At 38.7% G+C, this 21,500-nt stretch overlaps 1 protein-coding gene across 1 annotated transcript in view; it reads left to right on the forward strand.

Annotated features, from left to right (window-relative positions):
* The window catches only part of fat2 (FAT atypical cadherin 2), a 232,208-nt gene that overhangs the window by 15,545 nt on the left and 195,163 nt on the right, over positions 1 to 21,500 (forward strand). The window contains exon 2 of the mRNA XM_061976515.2: positions 14,197 to 17,452. Coding sequence (XP_061832499.1) covers positions 14,221 to 17,452 — 3,232 coding nt within the window. The 5' untranslated portion in view covers positions 14,197 to 14,220. The remainder of the gene's footprint in view (positions 1 to 14,196; positions 17,453 to 21,500) is intronic.

Genomic DNA, 21,500 nt, shown 5'->3' on the forward strand with positions numbered 1-21,500 from the left:
AGATAGAAAAAATATAAAATATGCAATATTACCTCCCTCAATAAAATATTTCAAAGTGTAATATTTGATGTGAAGTAATTGGAGCCTTGAATATGTCAATAATTCTTAACATTGATTTTGATTCAATATTATTTTTTGATCAATGACAGTTTTAAAGAAAAAATAAAACATCCTGCATGGCAGCTTTGTGTTATTAGAGTCAACATTGCAACTTATTCTCCTTACATTTCACTTTTTTGTGTTGTTTTTTTTATTTAAAAGTATTTTTTAAAATGTAACGCAAACCGTTGAAAATTAGTTGACAGTTTAAAAAAAATAAATAAACCCCACTAATATTCCTGGGTACCCAAATGGGCCGTATTCATAAAAATGTTAAAAAATAAATCATTTATTCTTTACTTTTATTTTTTTTCAACACTTAAATGTCTAGATAAAATTCAAATGTATCCGTCAATTATTTTTTTTATTTGTTGATGTTTATGTTTTGTCCCACATTTTTTTTATTTAGATAGAAAAAATATAAAATATGCAATAATACCTCCCTTTAATAAAATATTTCAAAGTGGAATATTTGATGTGAAGTAATTGGAGCCTTGAATATGTCAATAATTCTTAACAACATTGATTTTGATTCAATATTATTTTTTTGATCAATGACAGTTTTAAAGAAAAAAGAAAACATCCTGCATGGCAGCTTTGTGTTATTAGAGTCAACATTGCAACTTATTCTCCTTACATTTCACTTTTTTGTGTTGTTTTTTTTATTTAAAAGTATTTTTTTAAATGTAACGCAAACCATTGAAAATTAGTTTAAAAATATAAATAAACCCCATTAAAATTCCTGGGTACCCAAATGGGCCGTATTCATAAAAATGTTAAAAAATAAATAATTTATTCTTTACTTTTATTTTTTTTCAACACTTAAATGTCTAGATCAAATTCAAATGTATCGGTCAATTATATTTTTTATTTGTTGATGTTTATGTTTTGTCCCACTTTTTTTTTTATTTAGATAGTAAAAATATAAAATATGCAATATTACCTCCCTCAATAAAATATTTCAAAGTGGAATATTTGATGTGAAGTAATTGGAGCCTTGAATATGTCAATAATTCTTAACAACATTGATTTTGATTCAATATTATTTTTTTGATCAATGACAGTTTTAAAGAAAAAAGAAAACATCCTGCATGGCAGCTTTGTGTTATTAGAGTCAACATTGCAACTTATTCTCCTTACATTTCACTTTTTTGTGTTGTTTTTTTTATTTAAAAGTATTTTTTAAAATGTAACGCAAACCGTTGAAAATTAGTTTAAAAATATAAATAAACCCCATTAAAATTCCTGGGGACCCAAATGGGCCGTATTCATAAAAATGTTAAAAAATAAATCATTTATTCTTTACTTTTATTTTTTTTCAACACTTAAATGTCTAGATCAAATTCAAATGTATCCGTCAATTATATTTCTTATTTGTTGATGTTTATGTTTTGCCCCAAATTTTTTTTATTTAGATAGAAAAGATACAAAATATGCAATATTTTTCCCCAAAAAATATTTCAAAGTGGAATATTTAATGTGACGTAATAGGAGCCTTGAATATGTCAATAATTCTTAACAACATTGATTTTGATTCAATATTATTTTTTTGATCAATGACAGTTTTAAAGAAAAAAGAAAACATCCTGCATGGCAGCTTTGTGTTATTAGAGTCAACATTGCAACTTATTCTCCTTACATTTCACTTTTTTGTGTTGGTTTTTTATCTAAAAGTATTTTTTAAAAATGTAACGCAAACCGTTGAAAATTAGTTGATGGTTTAAAAAAAAAAAAAACCCACTAAAATTCCTGGGGACCCAAATGGGCCGTATTCACAAAAATGTTAAAAATAAATAATTTATTCTTTTCTTTTCAACACTTAAATGTCTAGATCAAATTCAAATGTATCGGTCAATTATATTTTTTATTTGTTGATGTTTATGTTTTGTCCCAAAATTTTTTTATTTAGATAGAAAAAATACAAAATATGCAATATTTTTCCCCAAAAAATATTTCAAAGTGTAATATTTAATGTGACGTAATAGGAGCCTTAAATATGTCAATAATTCATAACATTGATTTTGATTCATTATTATTTGGTGTATTATATATGGTATGCTCTTAGTACAACAACATTTCATGTTCTCACACCTCCGGAAAAGGTGGATGAGGAGGATAAGGAACAAAAACCAACCTGAATAGCAGCTTTGTGTTTTTAGTCAACATTGCAATGTTATTTTGCTCTTTTATTCCACTTTTTGTATGGTTTTTTTTTTTTATTATTTAAAATTATTTTTAGAATGTGGCCCTTAGGTTGCACTTTGGACACCCCTGAATTAGAGGTTGCATTTTTTTACACCCCTGAATTAGAAGCCCAGTGAGTGAGGGAAGATATGTCAGTTCTCCTCTGAAGTTCTTGGGAGTCGGGAGGGCGAAAGCGAAATGTGATCCAGGAAGACTCCGCTCAACATGTGCCTGCAGGTTCTTACCTGGATCTCATACAATGTGTGTGTGTGTGTGTGTGTGTGTGTGTGTGTGTGTGTGTGTGTGTGTGTGTGTGTGTGTGTGTGTGTGTGCGCCCAAAGGCTCCCTATCAATCATCATTTCAGTGGTATTTACACTCCAGAAACTTTACAAAATCCACTTTGCCACCAAGCATCATTATTTCCACTTTAGTGCAGCCGTGTGGTCTCTCCACCACCGTGCTCTCACTGGACAACCGTGAGTGGAAACTAACAAACGCCACGCCCTCCACGGCGGGTGTGCGCGGGCGTTAACGAGCGGCCCGACGCTGGCGGTCCATTACAGTGCTCATTAGCCCCGAGTAGAAGTCGTTACGGTTGGCGTGTTTTCAGTTTGAGCCCAGATCCTTCCTAGGATCCTTCCTCCTGGTGCCCAGCTACCGTCCACCTTCATTACCACCCACTCATCAATACCATTACCACCCACTCATCAATACCATTACCACCCACTCATTAATACCATTACCACCCACTCATTAATACCATTACCACCCACTCATCATACGTGCAGGAACAAACAAACCTGCACGCTCATTTACTGGTCGCCCCCGCTAAAGATGACTTCTAGCACAATCTCTCCAGCAAGGGCCACATTGGGGGAAGTGGAAAGACGCTGGGGGCCACTTTGGGACATTTTCTACATGAAAGATGCTAAAAGTCTACGTCAACATGTGCTAAGCTGGCCAAACAACACATTCATGTTAGCTATGTGTTACAAAATGAGTCTGATCTAATAAGCAGAAGTGACCAGTTAACTCCAAAGCATTTGTTAGGTGGAACATTTTGTTTGGTGGAACATTTGTTAGGTGGAACATTAGTTAGGTGGAACATTTTGTTTGGTGGAACATTTGTTAGGTGGAACATTTTGTTAGTTGGAACATTTGCTGGTGGAACATTTGTTAGGTGGAACATTTGTTAGGTAGAATATTTGTTAGGTAGAATATTTGTTAGGTGGAACATTTGTTAGGTGGAACATTTTGTTAGGTGGAACATTTTTAGGTGGAACATTTGTTTGTTGGAACATTTGTTAGGTGGAACATTTGTTTGGAGGAACTTTTGTTAGGTGGAACATTTGGTAGGTGGAACATTTGTGTGGTGGAATATTTGTGTGGTGGAACATTTGTGTGGTGGAACATTTGTTGGATGGAACATTTGTTAGGTGGAACATTTGTTAGGTGGAACATTTGTTTGGTGGAACATTTGTTTGGTAGAACATTTGTTAGGTGGAACATTTGTTAGGTGGAACATTTGTTAGGTGGAACATTTGTTTGGTGGAACATTTGTTAGGTGGAACATTTGTTAGGTGGAACATTTTGTTTGGTGGAACATTTGTTAGGTGGAACATTTTGTTAGGTGGAACATTTGTTTGGTGGAACATTTGTTTGGTGGAACATTTGTTGGATGGAACATTTGTTTGATGGAACATTTGTTAGGTGGAACATTTGTGAGGTGGAACATTTGTTAGGTGGAACATTTTGTTTGGAGGAACATTTGTTTGGAGGAACATTTTGTTTGGTGGAACATTTGTTTGGAGGAACATTTGTTGGATGGAACATTTGTTTGGAGGAACATTTGTTGGATGGAACATTTGTTGGATGGAACATTTGTTTGGTGGAACATTTGTTAGGTGGAACATTTTGTTAGGTGGAACATTTGTTTGGTGGAACATTTGTTTGGTGGAACATTTGTTTGGAGGAACATTTGTTGGATGGAACATTTGTTGGATGGAACATTTGTTTGGTGGAACATTTGTTAGGTGGAACATTTTGTTAGATGGAACATTTGTTTGGTGGAACATTTGTTTGGTGGAACATTTGTGTGGTGGAACATTTGTTAGGTGGAACATTCGTTTGGTGGAACATTTGTTAAGTGGAACATTTGTGTGGTGGAACATTTGTTAGGTGGAACATTCGTTTGGTGGAACATTTGTTAAGTGGAACATTTGTTTGGTGGAACATTTGTGTGGTGGAACATTTGTTAGGTGGAACATTCGTTTGGTGGAACATTTGTTTGGTGGAACATTTGTGTGGTGGAACATTTGTTAGGTGGAACATTCGTTTGGTGGAACATTTGTTAAGTGGAACATTTGTTAAGTGGAAGATTTGTTAGGTGGAACATTTGTTTGGTGGAACATTTGTTAAGTGGAACATTTGTTAAGTGGAACATTTGTGTGGTGGTACCTCTGTACGCACGTACAAGACTTAAGACCTTTAGTATATTCGTATGTGTAATTAAATTACGGACTGAATTAAGCAAATAAATCAAACAAAGTACTAAAATGATCCGGTTTGAGTACCATAGAGTATATTCCAGACTATAAGTTGCTGCTTGTTTCCCTACGCTTTGTACTCTGCGGCTTATAAAAGGGTGGAACTCATTGACAGATTTTGCTTCGCTGATGGCCACAAAGAAAATAGTTGTCATTAAAAAAAACAAGCAGAGACGCTGAAAAGGTGTGTTGTTGTTTGAGCTCTGGACGAGTTGGCTCACTGCAGTGCCCTTCTGTTTAGACCTTTCAGCCGGAAGTAAAAGTGCCGTTTGTCCGCAGCGTTTCTACTCGTATGGATTCTTCATTCTTCACTCCATGCAACGTTTGTAAGTTTTACAATATAACTAAATATATTTTATAGTCCAGAAAACATGATATGTGTTGCTCATTTTATAGTTTTGCTTTGCGGCTGGTGAGAAGCACGAGGGCATGAAAAAGTTGACACTTTCTGATCTCGCGTCACAAGTGCCTGGCCTGACTGAGGTGCAGCACACCCGGGCCCTCCTTGACAGGCGGAGGTGAGCTCAAAACGGAGCCTGTTGAGGACAAGAAGGCGACAATGTTTAAGGACGGGTATATCTTGATGACTATCTCCTCTTATCCAGCGTTGAGATGTTGCTGGGCAAACATGGAGGTGCGCGGGCAGGATGGCACTGGAGGCTCCAGCGGAGGATGGCGGTCTATGCGGGCTCTTATCACGCGTCATCAGATTAGCGCCGTCGGGGCCGCTGTTTGGGTTTCAGCGCAGATTTAAGGCGATGTGTAATCACAGCACATCCTGCTTAGTTTACACAATCAGGAGACCATCGCACGCTTGCTGCAACAACTTAGTCCACAAACTAATGTGCCAAATGTTAGAAGATGACCTCATATTTCACTTCCATGGTAGATGTGGATAGGAAGGTATATATAAATATAAATATAAATATATATATAAATATAAATATAAATGAGTTATACTTGTACAGCGCTTTCCTAGGGTGAAGTGTCTTGCTCAAGGACACAACGGATGTGACTAGATTGGAAGAAGCTGCGGTTTGAACCAGGAACCCTCAGGTTGCTGGCACGGACACTCTCACAACCACACCACGCCGTCCCCAGCTAGTAATAATAATAATAGACATGGAACATGATAGTACCATGTTTGTATACATCACTAACTTATTTATACATATATATATATATATATATATATATATATATATATATATATATATATATATATATATATATATATATATATATAAATGTATACATCACTTCTTTAAAAGAGAAAAAAACACAAAAAATTCAATGTTCCACCAAACAAATGTTCCACCTAACAAAATGTTCCACCTAACAAATGTTCCACCTAACAAATGTTCCACCTAATAAATGTTCCACCTAACAAAATGTTCCACCAAACAAATGTTCCACCTAACAAATGTTCTACCTAACAAATGTTCTATCTAACAAACGTTCCACCTAACAAATGTTCCACTAAACAAATGTTCCACCAAACATATGTTCCACCAAACAAATGTTCCACCAAACAAATGTTCCACCTCACAAATGTTCCACCAAACAAATGTTCCACCTCACAAATGTTCCACCAAACAAATGTTCCACCAAACAAATGTTCCACCTAACAAATATTCCACCTAACAAATGTTGCACCTAACAAATGTTGCACCTAACAAATGTTCTATCTAACAAACGTTCCACCTAACAATTGTTCCACCTAACAATTGTTCCACCAAACAAATGTTCCACCAAACAAATGTTCCACCTCACAAATGTTCCACCAAACAAATGTTCCACCTAACAAATGTTAAATGTTCCACCTAACAAATATTCCACCTAAAAAATGTTCCACCAAACAAATGTTCCACCAAACAAATGTTCCACCTAACAAAATGTTCCACCTAACAAATGTTCCACCTAACAAATGTTCCACCAAACAAATGTTCCACCTAACAAATGTTCTACCTAACAAATGTTCTATCTAACAAACGTTCCACCTAACAAATGTTCCACTAAACAAATGTTCCACCAAACATATGTTCCACCAAACAAATGTTCCACCAAACAAATGTTCCACCTCACAAATGTTCCACCAAACAAATGTTCCACCTCACAAATGTTCCACCAAACAAATGTTCCACCAAACAAATGTTCCACCTAACAAATGTTAAATGTTCCACCTAACAAATATTCCACCTAACAAATGTTGCACCTAACAAATGTTGCACCTAACAAATGTTCTATCTAACAAACGTTCCACCTAACAATTGTTCCACCTAACAATTGTTCCACCAAACAAATGTTCCACCAAACAAATGTTCCACCTCACAAATGTTCCACCAAACAAATGTTCCACCTAACAAATGTTAAATGTTCCACCTAACAAATATTCCACCTAAAAAATGTTCCACCAAACAAATGTTCCACCAAACAAATGTTCCACCAAACAAACGTTCCACCAAACAAATGTTGCACCTTAACAAATGTTCCACCTAACAATTGTTCCACCAAACAAATGTTCCACCAAACAAATGTTCCACCTCACAAATGTTCCACCAAACAAATGTTCCACCTCACAAATGTTCCACCAAACAAATGTTCCACCTAACAAATGTTAAATGTTCCACCTAACAAATATTCCACCTAAAAAATGTTCCATCAAACAAATGTTCCACCTAACAAATGTTCCACCAAACAAATGTTCCACCAAATAAATGTTCCACCTAACAAATGTTCTACTTAACAAATGTTCCACCTAACAAATGTTCCACCTAACAAATGTTCTACTTAACAAACATTCCACCTAACAAATGTTCCATCAAACAAATGTTCCACTAAACAAATGTTCCACCAAACAAATGTTCCACCTAACAAATGTTCCAACCAAACAAATGTTCCAACCAAACAAATGTTCCACCTAACAAATGTTCCACCAAACAAATGTTCCACCAAACAAATGTTCCACCTAACAAACGTTCCAAAAAACAAACGTTCCAAAAAACAAACGTTCTAAAAAAACAAACGTTCCACCTAACAAATGTTCCACCAAACAAAGGTTCCACCGAACATATGTTCCAACCAAACAAATGTTCCACCTAACAAATGTTCCACCTAACAAATGTTCCACCAAACAAATGTTCCACCAAACAAATGTTCCACCTAACAAATGTTCCAACCAAACAAATATTCCACCAAACAAATGTTCCAACCAAACATATGTTCCAACCAAACAAATGTTCCAACCATACAAATGTTCCACCTAACAAATGTTCCACCAAACAAATGTTCCACCAAACAAATGTTCCACCAAACAAATTGTTGCACCAAACAAATGTTGCACCAAACAAATGTTCCACCAAACAAATGTTCCACCAAACAAATTGTTGCACCACACAAATGTTGCACCAAACAAATGTTGCACCAAACAAATGTTCCACCTAACAAATGTTCTACTTAACAAATGTTCCACCTAACAAATGTTCCAAAAAACAAACGTTCCAAAAAACAAACGTTCCACCTAACAAATGTTCCATCAAACAAATGTTCCACCGAACATATGTTCCAACCAAACATATGTTCCACCAAACAAATGTTCCAACCAAACAAATGTTCCAACCATACAAATGTTCCACCTAACAAATGTTCCACCAAACAAATGTTCCACCAAACAAATGTTCCACCTAACAAATGTTCCAACCAAACAAATATTCCACCAAACAAATGTTCCAACCAAACATATGTTCCAACCAAACAAATGTTCCAACCATACAAATGTTCCACCTAACAAATGTTCCACCAAACAAATGTTCCACCAAACAAATGTTCCACCAAACAAATTGTTGCACCAAACAAATGTTGCACCAAACAAATGTTGCACCAAACAAATGTTCCACCTAACAAATGTTCTACTTAACAAATGTTCCACCTAACAAATGTTCCAAAAAACAAACGTTCCAAAAAACAAACGTTCCACCTAACAAATGTTCCATCAAACAAATGTTCCACCGAACATATGTTCCAACCAAACATATGTTCCACCAAACAAATGTTCCAACCAAACAAATGTTCCAACCATACAAATGTTCCACCTAACAAATGTTCCACCAAACAAATGTTCCACCAAATAAATGTTCCACCTAACAAATGTTCTACTTAACAAATGTTCCACCTAACGAATGTTCCACCTAACAAATGTTCTACTTAACAAACGTTCCACCTAACAAATGTTCCATCAAACAAATGTTCCACTAAACAAATGTTCCACCAAACAAATGTTCCACCTAACAAATGTTCCAACCAAACAAATGTTCCAACCAAACAAATGTTCCACCTAACAAATGTTCCACCAAACAAATGTTCCACCAAACAAATGTTCCACCTAACAAACGTTCCAAAAAACAAACGTTCCAAAAAACAAACGTTCTAAAAAAACAAACGTTCCACCTAACAAATGTTCCACCAAACAAAGGTTCCACCGAACATATGTTCCAACCAAACAAATGTTCCACCTAACAAATGTTCCACCTAACAAATGTTCCACCAAACAAATGTTCCACCAAACAAATGTTCCACCTAACAAATGTTCCAACCAAACAAATATTCCACCAAACAAATGTTCCAACCAAACATATGTTCCAACCAAACAAATGTTCCAACCATACAAATGTTCCACCTAACAAATGTTCCACCAAACAAATGTTCCACCAAACAAATGTTCCACCAAACAAATTGTTGCACCAAACAAATGTTGCACCAAACAAATGTTGCACCAAACAAATGTTCCACCTAACAAATGTTCTACTTAACAAATGTTCCACCTAACAAATGTTCCAAAAAACAAACGTTCCAAAAAACAAACGTTCCACCTAACAAATGTTCCATCAAACAAATGTTCCACCGAACATATGTTCCAACCAAACATATGTTCCACCAAACAAATGTTCCAACCAAACAAATGTTCCAACCATACAAATGTTCCACCTAACAAATGTTCCACCAAACAAATGTTCCACCAAACAAATGTTCCAACCAAACAAATGTTCCACCTAACAAATGTTCCAACCAAACAAATATTCCACCAAACAAATGTTCCAACCAAACATATGTTCCAACCAAACAAATGTTCCAACCATACAAATGTTCCACCTAACAAATGTTCCACCAAACAAATGTTCCACCAAACAAATGTTCCACCAAACAAATTGTTGCACCAAACAAATGTTGCACCAAACAAATGTTGCACCAAACAAATGTTCCACCTAACAAATGTTCTACTTAACAAATGTTCCACCTAACAAATGTTCCAAAAAACAAACGTTCCAAAAAACAAACGTTCCACCTAACAAATGTTCCATCAAACAAATGTTCCACCGAACATATGTTCCAACCAAACATATGTTCCACCAAACAAATGTTCCAACCAAACAAATGTTCCAACCATACAAATGTTCCACCTAACAAATGTTCCACCAAACAAATGTTCCACCAAATAAATGTTCCACCTAACAAATGTTCCAACCAAACAAATGTTGCACCTAACAAATGTTGCACCTAACAAATGTTGCACATAACAAATGTTCTACCTAACAAATGTTCTATCTAACAAACGTTCCACCAAACAAATGTTCCACCAAATAAATATTCCACCTAACAAATGTTCCACCTAACAAATGTTCCACCAAACAAACGTTCAACCAAACAAATGTTCCAACCAAACAAATGTTCCAACCAAACAAATGTTCTACCAAACAAATGTTCCACCTAACAAACGTTCCACCTAACAAATGTTCCACCTAACAAACGTTCCACCTAACAAATGTTCCACCTAACAAATGTTCCACCAAACAAACGTTCCACCTAACAAATGTTCCACCAAACAAACGTTCCACCTAACAAATGTTCCACCTAACAAATGTTCCACCTAACAAATGTTCCACCAAACAAATGTTCCACCTAACAAATGTTCCACCTAACAAACGTTCCACCTAACAAATGTTTCACCTAACAAATGTTCCACCTAACAAACGTTCCACCAAACAAACGTTCCACCTAACAAATGTTCCACCAAACAAACGTTCCACCTAACAAATGTTCCACCTAACAAATGTTCCACCTAACAAATGTTCCACCTAACAAATGTTCCACCAAACAAATGTTCCACCTAACAAATGTTCCACCTAACAAACGTTCCACCTAACAAATGTTTCACCTAACAAATGTTCCACCTAACAAATGTTCCACCTAACAAATGTTCCACCTAACAAATGTTCCCATGTCTGCTGCTGACAACATTTGAAGAGCATGACTTTGCTTTCAGATCCCAGACAGTGCAAAGTGCAAAGCTAAGAAGTAGAACCCTGTGATGGTTTAGCAGAACCTTGTCAGTCCCAACTTGTTCCCAGGTTGTGCTGTCAGAGAAATAATTAGAGGAACATTTGAGGCTCGCACCTGACTGAAAGAAAAAAGGCCCTGAGGCCACTTTTTGTCTTGTGGAAGGTTTTGTGTTCTGGCTCACAGCGAGTGGCAACAAGACTCACTCGCTATTGTGCTCCTTGTGTGTGTTGCCTGCAGGCCTCACACTCTCACACACACTACATCTACTCTACACATCTACTGTACACTCTCACACACACTACATCTACTCTACACATCTACTGTACACTCTCACACACACTACATCTACTCTACACATCTACTGTACACTCTCACACACACTACATCTACTGTACACATCTACTGTACACTCTCACACACACTACATCTACTCTACATTAGTACTATTTAAACAATGTAGTGTAGTGTAGAGAATGTACACTTGTACTAAATAAACAATGTAGTGCAGATAGTGTTGTGTAGAGAATGTACCTTAGTACTAAATAAACAATGTAGTGCAGATAGTGTTGTGTAGAGAATGTACCTTAGTACTAAATAAACAATGTAGTGCAGATAGTGTTGTGCATAAAGTGTAGTGTAGAGAATATACACTTGTACTATATAAACAATGCCGTGTAGATAGTGTTGTGTATAAAGTGTAGTGTAGAGAATGTACACTGGTACTATATAAACAAAGTAGTGTATAAAGTGTAGTGTAGAGAATGTACACTAATACTATATAAACAATGTAGTGTAGATAGTGTAGTGCAGACAACGTATACGAGTACTATATAAACAATGTAGTGTAGAAAGTGTAGTATATAAAGTGTAGTGTAGAGAATAGTTACTAGTACTATATAAACAATGTAGTGCAGAAAGTGTAGTACATAAGGTGTAGTGCAGATAATATACACTAGTACTATATAAACAATGTAGTGTAGAAAGTGTTGCATATAAAGTGTAGTGTAGGGAATGTACACTAGTACTATATAAACAATGTAGTGTAGAAAGTGTTGCATATAAAGTGTAGTGTAGGGAGTGTACACTAGTACTATATAAACAATGTAGTGTAGAAAGTGTTGCATATAAAGTGTAGTGTAGGGAATGTACACTAGTACTATATAAACAATGTAGTGTAGAAAGTTGCATATAAAATGTAGTGTAGGGAATGTACACTAGTACTATATAAACAATGTAGTGTAGAAAGTGTTGCATATAAAGTGTAGTGTAGGGAATGTACACTAGTACTATATAAACAATGTAGTGTAGAAAGTTGCATATAAAATGTAGTGTAGGGAATGTACACTAGTACTATATAAACAATGTAGTGTAGAAAGTGTTGTATATAAAGTGTAGTGTAGAGAATGTACACTAGTACTATATAAACAATGTAGTGTAGAAAGTGTTGCATATAAAGTGTAGTGTAGAGAATGTACTATATAAACAATGTAATGTAGAAAGTGTAGTGTATAATGTTTAGTATATAAAGTGTAGTGTAGAGAATATGCACTAGTACTATATAAACAATGTAGTGTATAAAGTGTAGTGTATAGTCTAATGTAGAAAGTAAAGTGTATAACGTTTAGTATATAAAGTGTAGTGTAGACGTGTAGTGTATAGAGTGTAGTAATTAAAGTGTAGTGTACAAAGTGTAGTAAATAAAGTGTAGTGTAGAGAGTATACAGGTAGTACTGTATGTAAAACGTACTGTAGGAAGTGTATATAAAGTGTAGTGTAGAGAATGTACACTAGTACTATATAAACAATGTAGTGTAGAAGTGTAGTGTATAAAGTGTAATGTAGAAAGTGTAGTGTATAATGTTTAGTATATAAAGTGTAGTGTAGAGAATAGGCACTAGTACTATATAAACAATGTAGTGTATAAGGCATAGTGTATAAAGTGTAGTGTATAGTCTAATGTAGAAAGTAAAGTGTATAACGTTTAGTATATAAAGTGTAGTGTATAGAGTGTAGTATATAAAGTGTAGTGTAGAGAGTATACAGGTAGTACTGTATGTAAAACGTACTGTAGGAAGTGTATATAAAGTATAGTGTAGAGAGTATAGAGTAGTACTGTAGGTAAAAAAAGTACTGCAGGAAGTGTAGCATATAAAGTGTAGTGTAGAGAGTGTTGTGTAGAAGGTTTTCTGTATAAATGGTGGTGTATAGAGGGTAGTATAGAAAGTGTAGAGAGTGTTCAGTAGTGATGTACTGTATATACAATGTAGTGTATAAAGTGAAGTGTAGAGAGTGTACAGTAGTGCTGTATAATGTAGTGTATGAAGTGTAGCATGTGTAGTGTCTGAAGTGTAGCATATAAAGTGTAGTGTATGAAGTGTAGCATATAAAGTGTAGTGTCTGAAGTGTATCATATAAAGTGTAGTGTATGAAGTGTAGCATATAAAGTGTAGTGTCTGAAGTGTATCATATAAAGTGTAGTGTCTGAAGTGTAGCATATAAAGTGTAGTGTATGAAGTGTAGCATATAAAGTGTAGTGTCTGAAGTGTAGCATATAAAGTGTAGTGTCTGAAGTGTAGCATATAAAGTGTAGTGTCTGAAGTGTAGCATATAAAGTGTAGTGTCTGAAGTGTAGTGATTATGGTAGCGCTGCTAATAAATGCACATTTAGGGTTCAGGGTGCAAGTTGAACTTTTATTTTGAAATGCTAGTTAGCTTGAACTTGTCACAACATATTGCAAACATCATTTGTTACATCGCATTATTTTATTATGAAGCGTATTTCTCCATAAGAAACAATGTAAATATGGTGGCCTCTCAAACTATCAGAAATCCCAAATAGACTTCACTTTAACAACCACATTGCTACAGTAGTAAACATTTTCAAAAGTTAAATCCACTTAGATTTCCTTGGCAGGGCTGAGTGTGTACTTTTGGTTTTTGGACTTTTCCACTTGTATCATTTTGAGCAAAAGGGAAATTGGTGAAACTTCACAGTCCAGATCTTAAATCCTTGTTTTGTTTCCCTTTCAGGATCTTGATCGTAATCCCTACAAAATGGCCCCGTCAGGATCAGCCGTCCTCACGTTGGCCACGGTCCTGCTAAGCGTGGCGCAATGTCAAGCAGGGGCGGGGAAACCGAAAGCCAGCCCCCCACTGGGATTCACGCACCGTCTCTACAACGCCACCATCAGGGAGAACACGCCCCCGCGCACGTACGCCGAGACGCCGCTGAAGATGGGCATCCAGGTGTCGGATTTCTTGTGGCGGATCAAATACGCCGTCGTCTCCGGGGACGACGACGACATCTTCCAAGCGGAGGAAGTGAAAGTGGGGGATTTCTGTTTCCTGAGGCTTCGAACTACCAGCAGCCACTCGGCTCTGCTCAACCGGGAGATCCGGGACACGTACACGCTGACGGTGGAGGCCACGGAAAGCACCTTTGGCTTCCAGGCAAAGACCAAAGTCTTCATCCGGGTTGTTGACGTGAACGACCTCAAGCCGCTTTTCTACCCCGCTTCGTACAACGTGGCCGTCGGCGAAGACGCCCCGCTTCAGTCGAGCGTGGCCAGGGTTAGCGCCACCGACGCCGACATCGGCAGCAACGCCGAGTTTTACTATTCCTTCACCGTCAGATCTCATCCGTTCGTAGTCGATCCTTTCAGCGGCACCATCAGCCTCTCCAAGAAGCTCAACTACACCCGCATGGACAGATATGAACTCACCGTTTTAGCGGAGGATAGAACCAAGAAAATATCGGGTGTTCAGAAATTCGGCAACGTGGCCAAAGTTACCGTGAAAGTGCAAAAAGCTGCCATTTTGTCTCCAGTTATCAAGACTCCTTCCGCACCTTCAGTTTCTTCAGACGGCACAGTGACTGTTAGTGTCCACGTCCAGGCCGGACTGAAGCCGGTTGAATCACTCAGCATTGTTGGAGGTGATCCTCACCGGTACTTTGAGGTAATCCCTTTTGGATCACAGGGGCACCACTTCCAAGTGGTGTCCACCAAAACAATTATCTGGTCACAAAGTCCCTTTGGACTCAATCTGTCCCTCCAAGCTAAAGACAGAAGCTCTCCAAGTTTGCTCTCTGCCATTACCAAGGTCCACATTCCCACTTTTCATTACAGCCCGATGGCGTTCCTAGAAGACACCTACATTGTCCCTCTCAGTGAGATGTCTCCCCCGAAAACATTCGTTGTGAAGGTTTCAGTCGACTGCGCCAATGCTACTTACAGTATCAAAACTAATCCAGATAGCTCGAAGTTCAAGATAAATCCTCAAACTGGCATCGTTGTGACCAGGGAGACGTTTGACTTTGAGAGTCAGGTTCGCTATGAGTTTGACGTGGTGGCTAATGAAGGTGAGGCTGAGACTCACGTCGTGGTTGAGATCACAGACGAGAATGACAACAGTCCAGACTTCAAGATGACCCCCTATAAGGCGGGAGTGGATGAAAACAGCCCAGTCGGCAGCAGCATTCTGAAAATAGAAGCCACCGACGAGGATAAAGGGAAGAACGGCTTTGTAACGTACGCTATTGCCAACTCAGACCTCCTGCCCTTCGCAATAGACCCCTTCACCGGTGTTATCTCCACCTCAGAGCACTTGGATTATGAGCTGATGAAACGCTGGTACCACCTGAGAGTATGGGCCTCGGACAGCGGCGAGCCGTTCAGTCGGGTCAGCGAATGCCCGGTGACGATCACCATCAACAACGTCAACGATAACATTCCCCTTTTTGAGAGGGTTGGCTGCAATATCACCATACCCCCGGACCTAGCAGTCGGTCACAGCATCGTTGAGCTGTCGGCTATAGATTTAGACGAGCTGCAGCAGCTCAGCTATGTCATCCGGTCCGGAAATGACCTCCAAATGTTCGGTATGGACTCTGGGTCGGGGCAGGTCACGCTTAGGCGAGCCATTCCGCCCGGTGCAAATTCATTCAATTTGGAAGTCGTGGCCTCAGACGGAGAGCATCGCTCTGAGGCGTCAGTTGTCAGGGTAACGGTCACCGGCAGAGGTGACGAGGCGACAATTGCCTGCCAGGAAACCGGCATTTTCAAACAGCTCAAAGACAAACTGATAGAGTCAATCAAACCCATTTTGAGTGACACTGAAGAAGACACCTTCTCAGACATTCATATTACCAACAGACACTCTCCAAAGTTCGACCCCAGCCTTCCGAGTTCAATCGACATTCCTGAGAACTACCCGCTGAGCTCCATTGTGGTTCACTTCAAGGCATCAGACCACGACACGGGCTTTAACGGCATGCTGGTTTACGGCATCTCAAGTGGGAACGACGCAGGTTGTTTCTCCATTGACACGTTCTCTGGTGACCTCCGTCTGCGGTGTCCACTGGACAGGGAGTCCAAGGAGTTCTACATTTTGAACATCACCGCGTACGATTTGGGAACACCGCAAACATCTGCGTGGAAGTTCCTTGCCGTGAACATCCTCGACGTCAATGACAATCCTCCTCTTTTTGATCAGCCAAGACATGTGATACGCATCCCTGAGAACACCGGGGTGGAGTCTGTCATTTTTACAGCTCGAGCTACAGACCCGGATGCAGACGTAAGTGGGGATGTCAAGTATTCTCTCCTAACGTCTACTGACATGTTTCGGATTGATGAAGTGAGCGGCGAGGTGACGGTGACAGCTCACTTAGATCGTGAAACCTCCCCCAGACACGACCTCTGGATTGAAGCCAGGGATCAATCCAAACTCAATCCCCCGATGTGCTCCTCTCTTAACCTTGTGGTGGTGCTGCAGGACGTAAATGACAACCCGCCAACATTTGTACCAAAGGTCTACAAAGTCAAAGTTCCTGAGGATATACCCGTGAGCACTTTACTGGTTTGGGTGGAGAGTGTGGACTTAGATCTGGGCAGTGGCGGTTTGGTCACCTACAACTTAAAGAACACGGAGAGCGGGATCTTCCACCTCGACCCCTCCACGGGTGCTTTGACCCTCGAGAGGGAGCTGGACTTTGAGAGGCGTTCTTCTTATAACCTCACAGTCCGGGCTGTGGACCACGGCCTTCCGCGATCCCTCTCATCGTCCTGTTTTGTGGAGATTGAGGTATTGGATGTCAATGAGAATCTCCACCAGCCAGTCTTCTCTGCGTTTGTCTACGACACCGGAGTGATGGAGGACACAGCTGTGGGGACGTCGGTGCTTGCTGTGACGGCCTCGGACAAAGACCTGGGCGGGGATGGAATCATCAGGTACCACATCCATGACGGCTCCGGTCTGGGAGTGTTCGCCATTGATGAGGAAACGGGTAAGAAATCCACACAATCTGTTCCAGGGTTGAACTGTAGTCATGCTCCACAGCCACATCCGCTCAAGTATCAAAACGTTCGGCTAGACCGGGAATTGTGAGCTCCCCAAAACGATTTTTTTCTAAAAATATCCCTGATTTCCCAGAATTCCCTGTTTTCCGGGACATCTTGCCCATTGAAAATGAATGGGCCATTTTTCAAATATGCACAACTCCCACATTTTTCACCCGATTCGAACTGTTCCACCGTCCACACACTCCACTTACCTTGGACTAAAATGTTCCAAGTTCAAAAACAAATTCCAGGAATTCCCGTTTTCCAAAGCCCTATTTTCACCTCTTCCTGGAAAGTTTTCACAGTCCACATTTTTGAACCGTTTTTGACCATTCCACCTTCAAAACATTCCTCTTAGTCGGTACAAGAAATGCTCCTAATTTTTTTCGTACAAATTCCCGGTTTTCCGAAGTCCCAGGAATTCTGAAATATCCATTCTCAATTCAAACTGTTACTAGGTCAACATTTTTCGACCAATTCCAAAAATTCCAACACCAACCACTTCATATCATCTAGAACAATTGTGCTAGTATAAGTATATTTAAAAAATTCCCAGTTTTCCCGAAAGCGATACATTTCCAGGAAATTGCAATTAAAATGAATAGATGTATTCATAGTTCTACACTGCACTATATTCTCACAATTTAGCGCCATTTTTTAAACCTGATTCTGACTCTCTTGTCAGTCATTCCCTCACTTAGTCTCTGCGGGTGGAGGCAGGGTCAGGGACGCTAGCATACAAATACACAGAAGTCGAGCAAGCCTTAAAGAATCAGGATCGCCCCGAAAAAATAATCAATCATTTTTGGACGTTTCCTGAAAGTTTAATGGAAATATGGCCAAGCAGACAAAGTAAAAAAAATATATATATATATTAATTAAATAGCGAAACAATGAAATAACACATTAATAGGGGTGCACAAAATAATCGATTCACGTCTGAATCACAACTCAAATTCATCCTGATTCTAAATCGGTTCATACTTTGAAGAAAAAAAAGATTAAAAAAAATATATGATTATTATTATTTTTGGTTTCTTATTTTTTGAAAAGACGTTTTTAGGCCATCTCCATGCGACCAGAAGGAGATTTTCTAACCTGTAACCTGTTTTGAAAACATTTCATTATAATTATTATACCAAATGATACATTGCGAGAATCAAGTCTCAATCGAATCATCAACCCAGGAATTGGATCGAATTGTTTGGTGCCCAAAGATTCACAACACTACAATTTAATGAAATAAATAAATACATAAATGACAAAATACATAACAACATAAATAAACAAATAAACTGAATAAATACATATCAAAATAAATGGATAAGGAAATAAATAAATGAAGAACAAAATAAATTAAAGCTGCAAGCAGCGTTGGTCGGGCCCGCAAACTTGGCAGGTGCTAGTCCTAAGTGTCCCAATACTTTTGTCCAGTGTTAGTCCCAAGTGTCCCAATACTTTTGTCCAGTTTTAGTCCCAAGTGTCCCAATACTTTTGTCAAGATGTAGTTGTAAGTGTCCCAATACTTTTGTCCAGTGTTAGTCCCAAGTGTCCCAATGCTTTTGTCCAGTTTTAGTCCCAAGTGTCCCAATACTTTTGTCAAGTTGTAGTTGTCCCAATACTTTTGTCCAGTATAGGTGTCCCAATACTTTTGTCCAGTGGTAGTCCTAAGTGTCCCAATATTTTTGTTCAGTTTTCGTCCTAAGTGTCCCAATACTTTTGTCTACGTTTAGTCCGAAGTGTCCCAATACTTTTGTCCAGTGTGAGTGTCCCAATACTTTTGTCCAGTATAGGTGTCCCAATACTTTTGTCCAGTGGTAGTCCTAAGTGTCCCAATACTTTTGTCCAGTGGTAGTCCTAAGTGTCCCAATACTTTTGTTCAGTGGTATTCCTAAGTGTCCCAATACTTTTGTCAAGTAAAAGTCCTAAGTGTCCCAATACTTTTGTCCAGTGTGAGTGTCCCAATACTTTTGTCCAGTGTTCGTCATAAGTGTCCCAATACTTTTGGCCAGTGGTAGTCATAAGTGTCCCAATACTTTTGTCAAGTTGTAGTCCCAAGTGTCCCAATACTTTTGTCCAGTTTTCGTCATAAGTGTCCCAATACTTTTGTCCAGTGGTAGTAATACGTGTCCCAATACTTTTGTCAAGTTGTAGTCCCAAGTGTCCCAATACTTTTGTCCAGTTTTTGTCGTAAGTGTCCCAATACCTTTGTCCAGTGGTAGTCCTAAGTGTCCCAATACTTTTGTTCAGTGGTATTCCTAAGTGTCCCAATACTTTTGTCAAGTTAAAGTCCTAAGTGTCCCAATACTTTTGTCCAGTGTGAGTGTCCCAATACTTTTGTCCAGTGTTTGTCATAAGTGTCCCAATACTTTTGGCCAGTGGTAGTCATAAGTGTCCCAATACTTTTGTCAAGTTGTAGTCCCAAGTGTCCCAATACTTTTGTCCAGTTTTCGTCATAAGTGTCCCAATACTTTTGTCCAGTGGTAGTAATACGTGTCCCAATACTTTTGTCAAGTTGTAGTCCCAAGTGTCCCAATACTTTTGTCCAGTGTGAGTGTCCCAATACTTTTGTCCAGTGTTTGTCATAAGTGTCCCAATACTTTTGGCCAGTGGTAGTCATAAGTGTCCCAATACTTTTGTCAAGTTGTAGTCCCAAGTGTCCCAATACTTTTGTCCAGTTTTCGTCATAAGTGTCCCAATACTTTTGTCCAGTGGTAGTAATACGTGTCCCAATACTTTTGTCAAGTTGTAGTCCCAAGTGTCCCAATAGTTTTGTCCAGTTTTTGTCGTAAGTGTCCCAATACCTTTGTCCAGTGGTAGTCCTAAGTGTCCCAATACTTTTGTTCAGTGGTATTCCCAAGTGTCCCAATACTTTTGTCAAGTTAAAGTCCTAAGTGTCCCAATACTTTTGTCCAGTGTGAGTGTCCCAATACTTTTGTCCAGTGTTCGTCATAAGTGTCCCAATACTTTTGGCCAGTGGTAGTCATAAGTGTCCCAATACTTTTGTCAAGTTGTAGTCCCAAGTGTCCCAATACTTTTGTCCAGTTTTCGTCGTAAGTGTCCCAATACTTTTGTCCAGTGGTAGTCATACGTGTCCCAATACTTTTGTCTACGTTTAGTCCGAAGTGTCCCAATACTTTTGTTCAGTGGTATTCCTAAGTGTCCCAATACTTTAGTCAAGTTAAAGTCCTAAGTGTCCCAATACTTTTGTCCAGTGTAAGTGTCCCAATACTTTTGTCCAGTGTTAGTCCTAAGTGTCCCAATACTTTTGTCCAGTGTAAGTGTCCCAATACTTTTGTCCAGTGTTCGTCATAAGTGTCCCAATACTTTTGGCCAGTGGTAGTCCTAAGTGTCCCAATACTTTTGTCAAGTTGTAGTCCCAAGTGTCCCAATACTTTTGTCCAGTTTTCGTCGTAAGTGTCCCAATACTTTTGTCCAGTGGTAGTCATACGTGTCCCAATACTTTTGTCTACGTTTAGTCCGAAGTCTCCCAATACTTTTGTTCAGTGGTATTCCTAAGTGTCCCAATACTTTTGTCAAGTTAAAGTCCTAAGTGTCCCAATACTTTTGTCCAGTGTAAGTGTCCCAATACTTTTGTCCAGTGTTCGTCATAAGTGTCCCAATACTTTTGTCCAGTGGTAGTCATAAGTGTCCCAATACTTTTGTCAAGTTGTAGTCCCAAGTGTCCCAATACTTTTGTCCAGTTTTCGTCGTAAGTGTCCCAATACTTTTGTCCAGTGGTAGTAATACGTGTCCCAATACTTTTGTCTACTTTTAGTCTGAAGTGTCCCAAGACTTTTGTCTAGTGTACCTACCTTGTCTGCATTGTGTGGGCACGTTGGTGCTTCCTGCTTTTAAGCAGCCATCTTGAAAAAACAGCAGCATCAGCGTAGCGGTTCTTTGAAGGGTCGTAAATTCAAAACCGGAGCAGTTAGAAAAACTATTTCGATAACTTTTAATCAGAAGGGTTCAATCTCTCTCCTGTGTTAGTTT

This window comes from Nerophis lumbriciformis, linkage group LG16, assembly GCF_033978685.3.
Source record: "Nerophis lumbriciformis linkage group LG16, RoL_Nlum_v2.1, whole genome shotgun sequence".
Classification (NCBI taxonomy): domain Eukaryota; kingdom Metazoa; phylum Chordata; class Actinopteri; order Syngnathiformes; family Syngnathidae; genus Nerophis; species Nerophis lumbriciformis.